This window comes from Dermacentor albipictus, chromosome 4, assembly GCF_038994185.2.
Source record: "Dermacentor albipictus isolate Rhodes 1998 colony chromosome 4, USDA_Dalb.pri_finalv2, whole genome shotgun sequence".
In the NCBI taxonomy this organism is placed as follows: Eukaryota; Metazoa; Arthropoda; class Arachnida; order Ixodida; family Ixodidae; genus Dermacentor; species Dermacentor albipictus.
In genome coordinates this window covers 127,748,657-127,766,181 of record NC_091824.1, presented here as the reverse complement: position 1 = coordinate 127,766,181, position 17,525 = coordinate 127,748,657, and the positions used below count along the sequence as shown (strand labels likewise).

The 17,525-nt window shown below is 42.7% G+C and overlaps 1 protein-coding gene across 1 annotated transcript in view; it reads left to right on the top strand.

Annotated features, from left to right (window-relative positions):
- The window catches only part of LOC135899522 (protein OS-9-like), a 30,473-nt gene extending 18,498 nt beyond the window's left edge, over positions 1–11,975 (top strand). Inside the window, exons 11-13 of the mRNA XM_065428800.2 lie at positions 10,188–10,376; positions 11,355–11,476; positions 11,566–11,975. Of these exons, the coding sequence (XP_065284872.1) occupies positions 10,188–10,376; positions 11,355–11,476; positions 11,566–11,700 (446 nt within the window). The 3' untranslated portion in view covers positions 11,701–11,975. The remainder of the gene's footprint in view (positions 1–10,187; positions 10,377–11,354; positions 11,477–11,565) is intronic.
- Positions 11,976–17,525: the final 5,550 nt, after the last annotated feature.

Genomic DNA, 17,525 nt, shown 5'->3' with positions numbered 1-17,525 from the left:
ATGGGCACCTGCCAAAACCTGCGATCGGGATCAAATTAACTGAAGTATTTAGTTAACCAGAGTCAAATTATGGAAGTCTACTGTCTAAGCAGATACACGCTAAAAAAATTTTTCTGTGGAAAGAAATGCATATGTAACGCCACTGATGAGCCAGCAAAGGGTCACCTGTCAATTTTCGTTTGATCACCTCTTGGTGCCTTGCTATGCCCATACATAGCACATGAACGGCACTATCGTATAATTGGTGCAGTCACACGGGATAGGCTCAATGAGTTCTTTGGCTTGGAGCCAGCCAAGCCAAGGCATTTCTCAAAATGTGAACGCATCCAGAATCTGCCATTTAACGTTGCTGTTGCTGAGTATTTTGACATTTTCGCTACCGGAATACATACGTTGAGCTACAACCAACATATTTTCGTTTCACTATGACAGATGTTCCCTGGGATCATGCATTTTCGGTTTTATATGGCAGTAGAATACTTGTTAAAATAAAGCATGGCCATTCAAAGTTTAGATTTACTTCCTTATATCCAATAAATTCATTATAGTCGTGTTGCAGAATTAGTGGCTATGTGCGAGTAGGGGAGAAAAAGAAAGAGCAAAATTTCCTTTTGACACTTGATGTGCAAACAGCAGCACTGTTGACACCTATGTGATGCCATGTATTTTATGGTATTATCATGTAATCATGCCTCTGACTCTGAAGTCCAAAGTTTGATGGCAACCCGTCTGGCTGGGGAAATACATTGAATAAATGTAAAAAGATGTACTCCCTAATGGGGAGCCATAGGAAGCGACTACTGGGGGGCGCCGGGGCCCGAGCCCTCTCCAGAGTTTTCCGGAGGGGGCAGAGCTCCCCGCCCCCCAGCGGTGCCAAAACCTCCCCCCCTCCCCCCCTGCCCCACACACACACTCCTAAAATGTCATTACCAGAGTTTTGCCACCTATATCATTTGAAGTTTCTTTTTACTTGCCTTGACCTTTTCACTTAGAATTTTATTGTGGTTAATAGCTTACTGCATCATTGCTGGCACGCGGACATGCACAGCTTTTTATTGATACTTTCGCCTTATTTTTGCAAATCCTGACAATAAAAGGACAAGCGCATTAGAAGCACTAGCGGTGGCTGCCTCATCTGTATTTTCTCACTTCAACATTGTCTTAAATTTCCACTGTAAACACCATGCACATACACAATATATTTAAATATACACACAGGACAAAGCTTACTATGTTTTTGAAAGAGAAGGAGGTAGCCAATGAATAGCTATTTCTAAAGTTATGGATAGCCTATGCCTAGAGAATGAATATATTACTATATGTTCACCTCACTTCAAATTGCTTTGCATGCTTTTTTGACCCTGAAAAAAACCAGCAGTCTTCAGTGATCCCTTCGGTAGTCTTTTATCAAGAGCGTGTGAAATGAACATGAATCATATATGTGTCTCTATTGCTTCTCTTTCCAGTAAGCAATGCTAATGACTCATGAAAAAAAAATCTAATAATTTACATTTATTAGGGATGGAAACATCGTCACTTGCACGCAGAGGTGATAAATATATATGGGCTGTCCCAATTAACTATCATGTACCCAGATTTACAAAAAAAGCAATTGCGTTACTCGAAGAAAACCTGGTGCGTATTGTTTCTCGTACAGCGGAGTAGCTGCCAGTAATTTTTTCATTACTGAGATTTAATTAGGTAATTATAATTAATTATATAACTCGAGACATACTATCCTAATTATCTAAGTGTCAATGAGTCATTTGTAGGCACAGCCAAGAGACCTCTAATTGCTGTATTTTCAGCGGCGTACTAATTGCATACTAATTTTTTCCAACTGATAAATAAACCCTGCAAAATATGAAAAAACACTTAAGTGACTGCGCTTCCACCCGCATCATAAAGCAGCGCCCTCGAACAAGCTCCCTCTGAGTTAGCCAGAACAAAATAAAGGAAATAAAGACTAACATTGTGATCAAGCTAGTATCTTATCTGCTACGCCCCAGCTGAAGTAACACGTCGCGTCTGGTGATAGTTGGAAACAAGCTGTGAGAGCTGTTGTCTTAGCATAGATAAAGTGCGCCGATAGTTTTGTCTATTTATTTATTTATTTATTTATTTATTTTGCCACAATACCTATCATCACAAAAGCGAATTGACAATGTCAGTGCAAAGGTTTAAAGCCGCATTTTGTATCGTCCCAGTTGCCATGTCTTTCTCTAACGAGCAGAAGGAAAACATGATCCTTGCTTTGGGAGCTGAAAATGACAAGGAGAACACTGAAAATATATATCAGTCATGGAAGTGTGGCGGTAAACCTAACGCATCAGCTATCATCAGAAATTGTGAAAATCTGAGACAAATCGGCAGCTTCCAGAAACAGCGGTGGAGGACTCTATTTTTGAATCCTAGCCTACGCACAGATGTACTAGCATTTATGGCCTCTAACCCACATGCTAGCGTGTGGGACGTGGCCGCCCTGGTACCAATTTCGAAGTCATCAGTTTGGAGGATTCTAAAAGACTCGGACTTTCACCCATACCACCCAGGTTGTCTACCAACCGGGAAAACCGGGAATTCTCAGGGATTTTAAGTAGTCTGGAAACACTCAGTGAAAACTCGGTGAATTTGTGCTTCTATCAAGGAAAATTAGCTGTAATTTCATTGAAAGGGAACGAAAGTCGCGGTAAAGCTGGTTCGAGTAGCAGAGAGGAATCGTAACGAATGGTCTTTGACGCCGTGTCGTCGGCTGGAGGAGTTCCCTGTGTACAGTCAACGACCGACTTTCCGGACGCTCGATAATTCGGACGGCTTCGGGGCACCACCACGTATCCCATCGGGTCAGTATATAACGTCTGCAATTTTGGATGCAAGAATCCTTCGCCGTCGGATTTTCCGTACATTTTTTTCGTGACTACATGTCCGAAACGGCATTTAACAAAGCCACCACCGCCGCCATTTTGATTACCTCGCCGCCTCTAACCGGCGCTCTCGCACGCAAATCCGCTGGCAGCCGTAGCCACCTCCGTGGCGACGGTAAGCCTAGCTTCGATGTTCGCTATTAAGCTTCTTGCCGTTCAGTGCTATGGTTTTCATTGAAACAATTCGCCGCTGTCAGCAATGGCACCGACAGCGCCTTTGTGGTCCTCGCGACTGGCTTCGAAGCTCGGAAAACACGGCGCGTTGCGCAGTGCCAGTTCCCAAAAGTCAGCTTCACCTCAGTGCAGAATTGTTACGCTGTAAAGCATACGCGAAAGTATTTGCGGTGAAGCATAATAAGCGTGGTAAGGGGTAATTGTCACGGGACACAGTATGTATTCCTTAATTATACACGCTTGCACCCGCCATCTCCTGTCACAGTAAGAGCACCGATATGCCTAATAAGTTTAATGGCAGGCCTTCAGAACTTTTTCGGATGTGCCTGTGAATGTATTTTACTGCCCTTAAGGACAGTAAAATACATTCATCCATTTTTTATAACTGCCCCATTTTCGGACGTTTTCGCGGCCCCTAGGGAGTCTGAAAAATCGGATGTTGTCTGTACGACTGAGCAAGTGGATGCTCCAAACGGTCTGTGGGGCGAACGCGCGGCAGAAGGAGGACGAGAACAGAAAGGACCTACGCATTGAGGAATGAGCAGGAAAGGAAGCGTGCTGCCACTTTTTTGAAGGAGCTTGAGCTCAAAAAAACAAAAGTGCTGTCTGATGCCGGGATGAAGGTGTCCCTAATACAAGCCAAAATAAACTCTTTAAAGCAGTGAAACGCAACACTTAGGCGTTGTGCATGGGCTGAGAGTATGTCAGGACAGTTGAGGTTACCAGCTGTTGAGAGAGAATCTCACTTGTGACAAAGTTCGGGTCTCCTACCAATGAGCTTAAAATTATTTATTTTATTTATTTATTTAATCATACTGCAGGCCAATTTTTTGGCCCTAGCAGGAGGGGCATTTTCGGAATGACAATAAATAACAGCAATAAATTCGCAAACAGCAAAAGGGGCAAAAGCAATAGCGCTAACACAATGAAGAAGCAATTTTCAACAAAACAAGAACCAAAACAGTCAGAACAGAACTAAACCAGCAGCAAATACCTACATTTATTCAATTGAAAGTATCTATTGCTCACAAAAGAAACGTTCCAGTTCTGCCGAAAAGTCTTCGGCCTTGATAACACTTGGCGGCAACTCATTCCCCTCTTTAGCTGTTCTAGGGAAAAAACTGTATTTGTAGAAATTAGTTTTCACAAAAATAGGTCTCAGTGAATGTTCTGCTGTGTGCCTTGTTTTCCTAGTAGCAGCAGGTTGAACATAACTTGATACAGATAGGGCGATTTTTCCGGACATAAAATTGTGAAGTAACAAAAGTCGGTTTATTTTTCTACGTGTCTCCAATGTTGTAATGTTATTACGTTTCATCAGAGACGATGGTGAATCCGTCCTATATTTTCTGAATATAAACCATACAGCCTTTCTTTGAACACCCTCAAGTTTTATTATATCTCTCTTAACATATGGGTCCCACAGCGCAGACGCATACTCTAACTTCGACCTAACACATGCGTTATAAGCTAGAAGCCGAACACTTACAGGGGCATTTCAAGTTTCCTCTTAAGAAAACATAGCTTTTGAAAAGCTGACGCACAGACGTCTGAAATGTGCACACCCCATGAAAGATTACTGGTAAGAGTTTACCCCTAGGTACTTATATCAATTGACAGAAATAGTGCATCTTCGAAAGTATTTGCTTCTGTACTAATATCCTTTTTATTCGTATTTAGGAATGTTTGACAATGGGTTTCACCTTTTTTTTTCTAATATATTTTTTTTGCTATGCATTTTACTAACCCCTTCCTTCTGTATTTGTTTTTGAATAAAATAAACGCTACTCCTTTTTATTCAAACTGGATTAAGTTTTTTTATTTTTTAACATGCTTACTAGATAGTTGATGATGTGTGGTGTTTTGTGGCGCAAGGGCCAGGTTTGGCCAAAGAGCGCCATGACAGGTGGTAGTGTTATCGATGTATTGTGGAAGATGTGACTTGGCTGTAAAGAGGCCTAAAAATAGTCGCTGTAAATGGGTAAAATCTATGTACTATAAAATTATGGCGATGACTAATGACGAATACTATGAACAATAAAATCTATCGTAGAAGAATGATGCAAAATAAAAATATATAGGATGGTAAAAAAAAACTTGGAGCACTACTGCCTCGCCAGAGCCCTTGAAACCCAAGGGCCTAGAGGCATGTGCTATACTAAAGAGCTATCGCAGCGGCATCCTCTGAAGAGAGGACCCGCTACGAACATGTGGGGCTAAAAACATGCAGGACAACATCTTTCAGGAAACTTAGGACTGCGTTGGTGTCAAATAAAGGTTCTGGGCCAAGTAGCATTACGGGATGTAGGGGGATGTGCTGCCGGTATGCTAGCGAAAAATGTTTCCTTCTTTCGGATTCGGCTGCCCGACACTCCAGGAGGACGTGGAGGACGGTCAGCCTCTCCCCGCATCTACCGCAGGTTGGAGGATTATTTTCAGTGAGTAAATAGTTATGCGTGCCAAATGTGTGTCCTATTCTGAGGCGACAGAATAGGACATCTGTTCGCCGCGATTTTGTTACGGAGGGCCAAGAACCTAACTGTGGCTTTATTACGTGCAGTTTATTATTTACTTCTGCGTCCCACATACGTTGCCAGTGGTTTCGCAGTTTTCTTCTTAGGAAAGGCTTCAGGTCTGTGACAGGGACCGAAGCAGTAGGACTAACTGAATGCAATGAAATGGATGTGGCCATCTGGTCAGCTAGTACGTTTCCCTCAATGCCCCTATGACCAGGTACCCAGCATATAATCACATGTTGGTTTGATATATATGCTTTACACAGTGCGGAGTGGAGTTGATTAATTACCGGATTTTTGTGGCTACAGAAAGACATCAAGGCCTTCACAACACTAAGGGAGTCTGTATATATAACTGATTTCTGGAGTTTTGACTTATTTATATGCTTTGCGACCGACAGCAGTGCGTAAGCCTCAGCCGTAAAGATACTAGTTTCCGGATTCAGTACATCGGTTTCAGAGAAAGATGGGCCGACGGCTGCATAGGACACCCCGTCGTGTGACTTCGATGCGTCTGTGAAGAACTCCGTGCAGGAGTATTTGTGCTGGAGTTCCCGGAAATGCATTTGGATTTCAATCTCTGGAGCATGTTTTGTAACTTGCATGAAGGATATATCACATTGTATCAGCTGCCACTCCCAAGGAGGTAGCAGCTTGGCTGGATGCATTGGGCAAAGCTCGAGGATTGGGACACGCATTTCGTCACTAAGTTCCCTCACACGCAGCGAGAAAGGCCATCTTACGGAAGGACGATTATTAAATAGTGTAGCATATGTCGTGTCGTTAATGATATTAAAACACGGGTGTTGAGGATTAGAGTGGACTTTCAAAAAATATGTTTGGCTGATGTATGTTCTCTGCAGATGAAGTGACCACTCATTTGATTCTGCATATAAGCTTTCAATAGGACTTGTTCTGAAAGCTCCAGTGGCCAGTCGGATTCCTAGATGGTGGACCGGATCTAGCATCTTTAGCGCGCTCGGGGCTGCAGAATGATAGATCACGGTACCGTAGTCCAACCGTGATCGGATGAGGCTCTTGTAAAGATTCATTAAACATTTTCTGTCGCTGCCCCATGTTGTGTGGGATAGCACTTTAAGCAAGTTCATTGTTTTTAAGCATTTGTCCTTGAGGTACTTTATGTGTGGAATAAACGTTAATTTGGAATCAAGTATGATGCCTAAGAACTTGTGTTCTTTTTTCACAGGAATTCGCTGACCATACATTTCGATAGTGGGTTCTGCAATGAGCCCTTTTTTCCTTGTGAAAAGCACAGAAGAACTTTTGTTGGGGTTAACTTTAAATCCGTTTTCTTCTGCCCATTTGGACACTTTGTTCAAGCCCTGTTGAACTTGCCTCTCACATACAGTAAGGTTGCAGGATTTGAAGCCCATCTGTACGTCGTCTACGTAAACAGAATAAAAAATGGCTGGCGGTAATGAAGCACGAAGGGTGTTCATTTTCACGATGAAGAGCGTGCAGCTAAGTACACCTCCTTGAGGTACACCAGTTTCCTGTATAAAAGGCCGCGACAATACATTGCCGACTTTCACGCGGAATGTACGGTTGGACAAATAGCTTTCTATTAGGACGAGCATATTGCCACGGATGCCAATTCCCGACAAGTCTCTCAAGATTCCATAGCGCCACGTAGTGTCGTACGCCTTCTCCATATCGAGGAATACGGATAGGAAATATTGTTTATGTAGAAAGGCGTCGCGAATGTTTCCCTCAATGCGCACAAGGTGATCGGTTGTGGACCTCCCTTCTCTGAAGCCACACTGAAAGGGATCGAGGACATTGTTAAGTTCAAGGAAATGTACAAGTCTGCGGTTAACCATTTTTTCAAAAACCTTACAAAGACAATTTGTAAGAGCTATCGGACGGTAGCTTGCCGCCAAGCAGGGGTCTTTACCCTGCTTAAGAACAGGGACCACAATCGCTTCTTTCCATGCGGATGGGAGGCATCCCATAGCCCAAATAGCGTTGAAAAGCGTGAGTAGTGTAAGTTTGGTGTCAGTGTGTAAATTTCTGATCATTTCGCACATGACTCTATCAGGTCCCGGTGCAGAGCTTTTGCATGTGGTCAAAGCAGCTCTCAACTCTGCAATACTGAACGGCCGGTTATAAGGTTCATTCTGTCTGGATTTTTGTATTATTGGCTTACATTCTTCTATTTGTTTGTATTTCAAAAATGCTTACTAGATAGTGACACCATCGGGCGACATGGTGTCAGACCATAAAACAAAGTTCTGTGTCACTCAGGGAATTTTGCAAAGGCACTCAGGGAAATTGGAAATGTCAACTTAAAAGACCCCTCGTGATATTCCTTTATTGCCTAGCAAATAACAGCCAACAGAAATTGTCAGATTGCCAATGACTGTGACATGTTTGCTCATCACATAGTATGCTGTCTCTGACATGTTTTAAATTCCAGAAGTGAAATTCACTAATATAGTAAGCCACTTTCGTGTCTCCGGGTCCCTCACCAAGCCTCATTGCAAATGTTAGTTATACACTGAAAGTTGTAGGCACCGTTTGGGGAATGTGTCACCACAAGAATTATTAATATTCATTCATAACTGGAGATAGTAGAAATTGAAATGTCCCATTGCCATGCTACCAGGAGGTGAGCTTCACTATCAACATAGACGCACTCTCCTTGTGCCTCGACTAGTATCCTCAAGTGACTTTTCTTTCCTGTCTTCTCCCATGTCTGAGCCAAGGGATAATTTACCAAGGTCGTGTGCCACAATTGGTGACTTAGCAAGTATTGCATCTTTCCCTGTGACCTTGACTCTCCGGTTGTATGTGGGGGATCTCTCTCGAGTAAGAGTGCATGGGCTTCTGTTTGAAATTTTAGCTGTTTTCCCACTGTGCAGCCACTTGATACTCTGCAAACGTAAGCGCCACTGGATTACCTACGTACCGCTCGTGTCTGTTTGCAATGCCCAGACATGGTGAGGGGCCCTTTAAAGGGACTATAAAGGATCCATGAAGATCTGCTTGTTTTAACTATCCAGTTCTTCCTTTTCTGAAATGTTCAGCTCAAATGCCTGTTTTAGCAAAGCAAAGCTTCCAACTAATGGCTGCATCATCAGCACCAGTGAATTCTAGTGCTCTCTTCAGAACAATCTCATTAAGGAGAGCCTGTAGTTAACATGTTATATGCCAAGTTACGAATTGACATCCATTGCATGTTTTCAGTCTCTTATCTGCTCATAGAATAGTAGTTCTTTGCTTGACATGACCTCAACAGCAGAATGCTTTTGGCCACTTGGTAATGGTACCCTTAAGTCATTTCCGTGGGCAGTGCCGATGGCATTAGGCTTAAAGTGGCCAAGAACCATCCCTGAATTTAGTAAGTCAACATGCCACACAGGCAGAGCATAAATCTATGGATGTCTCAGTGAAATTTTATATTTATGTGAAGGGTGTCCAAGTCAAACGAGGGCCTGTTTATTTTTCAGGATTACGAAACGTGTTCAGACGCGTGTAAGTGGTCTCACTTATTGAGCTAATACTTTGTGAAACTGACGCACCTATATCAACCAGCTTTTTGGCAGTACATAGATGCCAACAGCATAGGATTTCTCCTTGCGCAACAGCCATGAATGGACAGCCTACTTGACGACATAGCCGCTGCTGAAGTGTTGGCCACCCATAAACTCACTCAGTGGTGCAAACAAATGATGGTCACCTTGAGTGAGGTCAAGACTGTATAGAAGATTCGGCAGTACCTCTCAGCCAAGGCCACGCAAAGTGTACATTGTGCAGTGCACTGTATTCTGACAGCCATGGCGGCCACATTTCGATGGAGCGAAATGCAAAAACACCCGTGTACTTAGATTTAGGTGCACGTTAAAGATCCCCAGGTGGTCGAAATTTCCGGAGTCCTCCACTACGGCATGCCTCATAATCAGAAAGTGGTTTTGGCACGTAAAACCCCATATTTCTTTTTTTTTGTATTCTGACAGACATTGCCGTGGATGAAAGGAACACCTCTGGTAATCAAGACAGGCCATTTCTTCCCGAGGACACTGAGTACACGTTAAAGAACCTCACAGCAGAACTCACTGGTTTCAGCGCTGGGGAGGAAATCAGATTAAATGATGCCACGTTCATCCCCGAAAATGGTTATCGGAATTTCACTGCTGACGAGCCGTCTCATCCGGCATCGCCTTTCGCTAACGTCCGATCACCTAGAAACCATTTACACCGCTAAAATATTGTGATACAGCTTAGAAGCTTGTCCCCGTGCTGAGCTTCATTACAAACTTCATTACAATCCCTTGTTCCATAAATGTGTTCACAGGTTCCACTGCCATCTCGTTTAACACATCACTTCTGGTTCAAAGCGACATCAGTGCACCACGGCTTGACAGCCAACAAGCATCTTATCAAAGCATGTCAAACCGATCGCACTAGTGCATATTTTTATGTACGTATTACAATAAATCCGGGCTTTAGTTGAACTACTTTCATGCATAGCCTGTGGAGCTAACAAGCAATAAGCGAGGATGTGACTTGTTCTTTGTTTCTTTTTTAATAAAAAAAAATATCCTTAACATAGGGGCAGAAGCGGAGCCAGAAGAGGTGGGTAGCCTGCGAGTTCGTATTCGTCGTTACGGCCGACGCAAGTCAAAAGAGCCTGGCAAGAAGGCTGCCACTTACCAGGAGTTGGACTTGCCATCTGAGGACAAGTCAAAGTTGGAGACTGCACTGCGGGACAGGCTACAGAAAGCTGGTGTTACTGCAGGAGGTAAGCAGTGATATGCAGGTGCACATTGGATGGAAATGCAAAGCCAGGCCTAGGTTGATACTACATTATACAACAGTGTGAAGCTGGGCTAGTTGGTTGAGCAACGTTCCAAGGAAAACAGCACAGCAACAGCACCACTGAAAGACGAGACAGCACAGCTGCTGTTGTTTCATCCTTCCCTGGTCCTGTTGATGCACTGCTTTTCTCTGTATGTTATACTCTTGGAAAGCAGACAGATTGCTCTTTTGGAGAGAATGTTTTGATGACGAATATAATCGAAAGACGTCCTCAGCGATAAAAAAGTGTACAGTTGCCCTGCAAAAGAAGTCATGTTGCAAGGCCCTTACTGTTCCGGGGCTGATTTTTTTCATTTTTCATTCTTTTTGTCCTTTGTCATTGGCTGGCTTGACACAAAGCCTTCATTATCACTAATGTCGGCCACTGGCTGTGACAGATAACATACGACACACACATTAGAGCACTAACTTGCTGTCACTTTTGCTCGACTTAATTGGTTTGTCCTTAGTATCCCTTTAGTAGTCCTTTCTTGTCATTGTTGGATTGCTGTTATGGAAAAGCTCTTGAGCAAGGAGGTAGGCTGAGAATAAAATTTTAATTCATACCGAGTATTATTACATGCTTTATTTACCTCCTGTGTTGGATCTTTGATGCTTGCATCAATTTAGCCTAAAACAATTGCGTAATATTCATTTTCTTAATTCCATTATTTTTGTGTTATAGACTGATTGTAGTTGAGTTCTGTATTGTTTATGTGATAGCTTACTTGTTTACTGCAGCTTGTTTCCCTTGAAAATATTTTTCTGTGCATCCGTGCTATGGCTTTGTGCAGGAGTTCTATCACTTGCTATGGCAAGACCATATGAAACATGCAAGAAACTAAGTGCTCACTTTTGAAATGGTGTTACCTCTTTTTCTGTCTTTTTTTTCCTTTGTTTCTTTCTTTTTTTATTTTTACAGGAAGAAAAATTGAAGTCAAGATCATCACTGCTGGTTATTACGATGACGAGGAAGCCAAAGGCTTGAACGTTCTTTCTCCAGAAGAGACTCGGCAGTTTCAGAACATGATAGTGACCCTCCTGGTAAGTATTTACAATTAATATTTCGGATGTTATTTTAGTAAAAAAAAAAGCTTAACAAGCTTGTTATTGATGTTGATATTGATAAACAGATGGGAAACCAAGAGGCTGTCCAGGAGATTGAAAAGCACCAGAGGCTAGAGAAGAACTACAATTTCGTGTGGAACAACGAAGAGACCAATACGGAAACCCCAACTGCAGTTGCAGAAGATGAGGAAGAGAGATAGCCATCACATGCTTGCACGACACCGCAACACTAGTCATCACCACTGTCCGGCATCTGTACACGAACTTTCATCACTTGAGAAGGTGTGAACGGAAGAGGGTGGGAAGGGAAACGTGCATTGTGGCTGTAATTTTAAGCACTCGTGGAGGGTACCTTATCACCTGTTTGCGTGCAGCAGGTATTGGTCTCGGCTCATTCGCTGAAGTTGTGAACACACCTTTTGTATATGTCTTCACTGCATTGTTATTGAAAATAAAAGTGATATAGTATGTGGAACCCATGCTATTTCGAAACTTGCTCTGCGCACCTAACATGTGTTTGTGTTGGGCAAACTGCTTCATCATAAATGGTGACAAGAAGCACAATAGGATAGAACACGGAAAGGGCATATAGGGGCAAAGGTGGACAAACAAGGCCGTGGCTATGGTTGCTCTGCTGCTGACTACAAGGTCATGGGTTCAATTCCCGGCCACTACGATCTTGTTTTGATAGGTGCAGAATGCAAAAAGTACTTGTGTAAGTACTTTAAGGTGCTCAGTAAAGAAACCCCAAGCGGTCAAAGTGAATCTAGAGTCCCTCCACTGTGGCGTCTTCTTTAGCTCCGTCTTGCCTTGAAACTTTGAACACCAACAGTCATTCAGAATGTCATACCATAACAAAATAAAAGAAACTACATTCAACTGTCTGCACAAGATGTTTGCACTATATTTTGTACAAAGGAGAGCACTGAAGTAGTATGGAAAGAAGTGGAGAACATAAACAGAAGAGATGTCTTTCCCATTAATATTCTCTGCTTTTTATTGAGATAGCGGTTTATATGGACACTTCAGAGAAATTTCCACCGTCGGTGTTGCCGTGATCCTACTCTGGTGGTGGCTGCATACAGCGCAGCTGCACAAGCCCTATCTTGAAAGCTGCCGCTCCTGCTCTTCCTCATGCCAGCATTTTGACAGCGAATCTTCGTGGTCGTCGAGTGAGATGTGTTCATCTTTGCCTGAGCATGCGCGACGCTATGCTTGCTAATTTAGTTACTAAGCAAATGTTTTACAAGTTTATACAGCCAATAAAACTACTATCCCTACCTCGTATAGCTGTCTAGTGATTTGCCATTGCAATCAATGCTTCGGCTTTCAGGCTAAACTGCAACATTTTTTTCCCACGACACTTTAGAACTTGCCTTTGCATGAAATGTCTCGCCAACTAGCCCAACAGTTTGCTATTCTGATGTTTACTCAGGTCACAGAAGGATGTTTATGTTACATAATACGTTTTAGCATTTTAACTTATTCAATGAGTAGATCCATCATGATAGCTCAGCAGTTCTTGCATTGCACTGTTGAGTATGAAGTTGCAAGTTCCATCCCAGCCACAATGGCCGCATTCTGATGGGAGCCAACTGCAAGAACGCCTGTGTAGTATGCGTTGGGTGCATGTCAAGAACCCCAGGTGGTCAAAATAGATCCGAGTCCCCAACTACAGCATGCCTCATAATCGGATCACAATGCTAGCTTGGAAAATGGCAGATTTCAACTTTTTTTTTTATTCGGTGAGCATTAATCTCTCTTGGAATTCTTATTTTGTCGGCTACGAAAACTACTCTTTTGTCTTTTCAGGGATGGGAGGGTAGGCACACTGCCTGTGCACCTGCTACACTGTCAATTTGATTTTGCAGGCTTGCCATAGTTATACCAAGGTCAAATGTTTGTATAAATTTGGATGTTCCGAGTTGTAGCAGACGACCATTCAGATTTCCATTCTTCCATTTGTTTGCAGCTGCACAGTGCGAGATTTGCAAACTCAATTTGATGTCAAATCTAGTGCATCAGAGGATGTGTCTGAAGCATCATTTTAAAACTCTCACTCTAGGAGTTTGTCAGTTCAAAGGGACACCAGAGGGCAAAATAAGTTGAGCTGTGATAGTAAATTATGGTTCTACAATACCAAAAATATGGCAAGAATTCGTCTGCTATGATTGTCTGAGTTACGCAAGAGCATTCACACAGCACACATACTTGACTTTCATTACAGCTGACTGAGCTGTAATGGAAGTTGTGAAGTGGTGAAATGTATTTGTTCACTTTTGCAGCCAAACACACCACACATCTCTACAGACCTAGCCCTCAACACGCCAGCTGTGCATGCGCTTTGATATTGTGACAGCACGATGGTGGCGGTGCCCTTTTTCTCTACTGTTTCACGTATTCCACACCCCTTCTCAGCTGTAGATGATAGGTTCTCACTACCAGGTTGCAGACTAAGGTTCAATTCCTCACAGGGGCTAGCTTTTCTTAATTGTTTTTACAGTAATCGTACCGAGGCAAGGAATGCTTTCATATGGTTAAGGCACAACCAATAATGGCACCAGTCAGAAGATCATGAAGAATAGGGTTTTCTTGCGCAAGGGCAGGGATGGCCAAAGAGTACCAAGAAATGGTGTGGGAAAGTCAATGATGCATAGAATGACATCTGTAATATGTATCAAGGCCTAAAATATTCCCCCTATAAGGTGCGTAAAATATACGAGTATTAAAATAATTTCAAGGACAAGTGATGTGAGCAATGACCATAAAATATATTCTACAATGAAAAACACTAAATAGATGTGTCAATTCTACTAGCATTACTGCCTCACTAAGAGCCTTGAGCACAAGGGTCTGGAGGCACATGCTCTACTAAACACTAAGCTCACAGCAATACCTTCTAGACAGAGGGAGGGCTACGAATCTCTCAAGCTAATCACGCAGCACACATCATTTTAAAAGTTCAACGCTGCCTTGGTTTCAAGCAGAGGTTCTGGGCCAAGAAACAGTGTCAAATCTAAGGGGATACATTGTGTGTACGCCAAAGTGCCATCTTTGCTCTGCTTCTGCTTCCCGGCACTCCAGCAAGACGTGGAGTAGTCAGCCTTTTGCCACATGTGGATGTTCAGCGCCAGTTAAAAGGTATAAATGTGTACCACATGTATGCCCTATTCTGAGGTGGCAAAATAGAAATTAAGATTATCGTGACTCTGTTAATGATGGCTAGTTCCCTAGCAGTGGCTTAATTACATGGAGCTTATTCAATGTTTGCTCACCCCACAAATGTTGCCAATAGCTCCTGAGTGTTTCACGTAGAAATGGCTTCAACTCTGTGGCAGGAACGAGTATGGACAGATTTCTAGGTTTTGTTGCTATGGGAGTTGCCATTTTATGTGAGCTCGTTACCATACCATACACCACACATCTGTGTCCAGGCACCCGGCATATTAGAACCTGTTGGTTAGATGCATGTATTCTACAGCAGTGTATAGAGGTTGTTTATTACAGGACTTTTCTGTTTTCATAACGATTGTAAAGTTTTGATGACACTCAAGGAATCTGTGAATGTGATGGCCTTTGGGAGCTTTGTTTTCAATGTGTTTAGTAGCCAACAGTATAGCATAGGCCTCTGCCGTACTGGTTTCAGGATGTAGAAGGTAAAATTCTGAAAACGATGGGCCGACAGTCTTGTAAGAGACACCAGCCTGTGACTTTGACGCATCTGTGTAAAACTTGATTGGACGCATCTGTGTGTACCTTGGTTGGAGCTCTCAAAAGTGCATGTGTATGTGCACATCTGGTGCATGTTTTGTAACATCTGCAAACGATGTGTCACATTCAACGATTTGCCATTGCCCCAGCAGCAACAGCTTTACTGGAGTCAATCTTCCTACCCTTGTCAGGTGCAGAAAATAATCTCGCCTCTGCCTTTTTCAAAACATCTATTATCACAATCACATACTTAAATTGCACTGGATACAGCCTGCTCTTTTCATGTCTTCATGCTTTGATCACCATTGCAAAGCACATATTCGTTGTGGAAACACGAAAACATATTCCCGTTCGATTCTACCCAAAACTAGCCGTGACTGGAACCACCTGCCAGACTCAACCGTCAGTATTACTAACCCAGAAAGATGCCGTAAGGGAACAGGTCCTTTTGATGTCTTTTTCTTTTGACATTTTTTTTTCTTTGGCGCCTGTATGCATGCATAGCGTAATGAACTGCGTGTCACCATGTCATTTCATGTATGTTACGACAACATGCCATTATCTTTCAATCATTTCTTTTTTGCTGCTTTTTCTGATTTTGTTTTATGTAAAGTGCTCCTTATCAAATTTGTAAGTGTTCTTTCTATGCCCCTCCCCTCTACAATGCTGTAAAGCCTAGAGGGTACAATAACTAAATAAATAAATTAGGTGACGTTTGAGTATAGGGACACCCATTTCATCACTTATAAGCTTTCTGACCCACATTGAAAAAGGCCCTCCCACTGAGGGTCGATTATGGAATAGTGCAGCACATGCCACATCATTAACGTATTTGTAGCAAGGATGTCAAGGATTACACTGCACTTTGGGGAAATATGTGAAACTGCTGCAAGTTCTTTGTAGGTGGTGGAACCACCCATCTGATTCAACATACAGGCTCTCAATAGGGCTTGTTCTGAAGGCGCCTGTGGTATACCAGTTTCCTGTGTAAATGAACGGAACAATGCATTGCTGATTCTGACTCGGAAAGTGTGTTTGGACAGATAGCTTTCTAAATGTTAAACATATTTTCTCGAATTCCCATCTGCGACAGGTCTCGTAGTATACCGTACAGTCATGCTGTGTCGTAGGCCTTTGCCATATCAAACGAGAAGCGGGTAATTGAGGGGCCCAAGGAATATAGATAAGAAATATAGACAAGTACTGCTTCTGTACAAGTGCATCACAAATGTTTTTCCGATGTGCACAAGATGGTCGGTTGTAGATCGGCCTTCCCTAAAGCCACATTGAAATTGGTCGACTATTTTGTTGGATCTAGGAAATGTACAAGGTGGCGATTGATCATTTTCTCAAAAAGCTTACAAAGGCAGCTTGTAAGCGCTATAGGATGGTAGCTGGTCAGCAATGAAGTATCATTACCATGCTTAAAAACTGAGATAACAATAGCTTCTTTCTATTTACTTGGGGAAGATACCCAGCAGGCCAGATAGTATAGAAAAGAGTCAGTAGCGTGATTTGCGTGTTACTATCAAGGCTGGTGCAGGGCTCCAACATGCTGATAAGGAAGCTTTATGTTTGGCAATGCTAAAAGGACAGTTGTAAGGTTCATTTGGGCTACATTTCTGGTTCAGGGGCTTACATTCTTCTTTTGTTCTGTATATCATAAAGTTATCCAAATAGTGGATGGAGCTAGACATGCACTCAAAGCAGTGACCAAGAGCATTGGCCTGGTCTTCCAAATTGTTTTCTTTATCCACCAGGGGCAATGGATGAATTTGTTGTCCCTTAAGCCTCCTTAGCCCGTTGCATACTTTTGCCTCTTGTGTGCCTGAATTCATGCCAGAAAGAAACCTTTCCCAGATTGCCCTCCTAGCTTGCCACTGCATTTGCCTTCCATATGATTTAATGTTTTCAAATTCGATCAAATTTTCTGCAGTTGGGGATCAGCTAAGTATGCCCCATGCTTTATTTTGTTTTTTCCACGCTTCCTTGCACTCATCATTCCACCACGGCACTCGTCTTGCTCTACACGATATTGCATCAGCTTGGCAATGTTAACTACGAGATCGCTTTGCTGCACTCGACTGTCTGCACCGATGTTGTGTATGCCTTGGCTGAACCTTGTACTTTGCCACGAGTTCACTTCCTTTATAGTTAACGACGAGTCCGTGCCTTTACAGGCGCAGATTATGTTACAGTGCAACCAAGAGTGGTGCCAGTCAGAATAAGATTTGACATGTAGATTAAGAATCAGTCTCGACAGCCATCTTGTTTATGTATCATTGCCTCTCTTGTAAATATTGCAAATAAATTT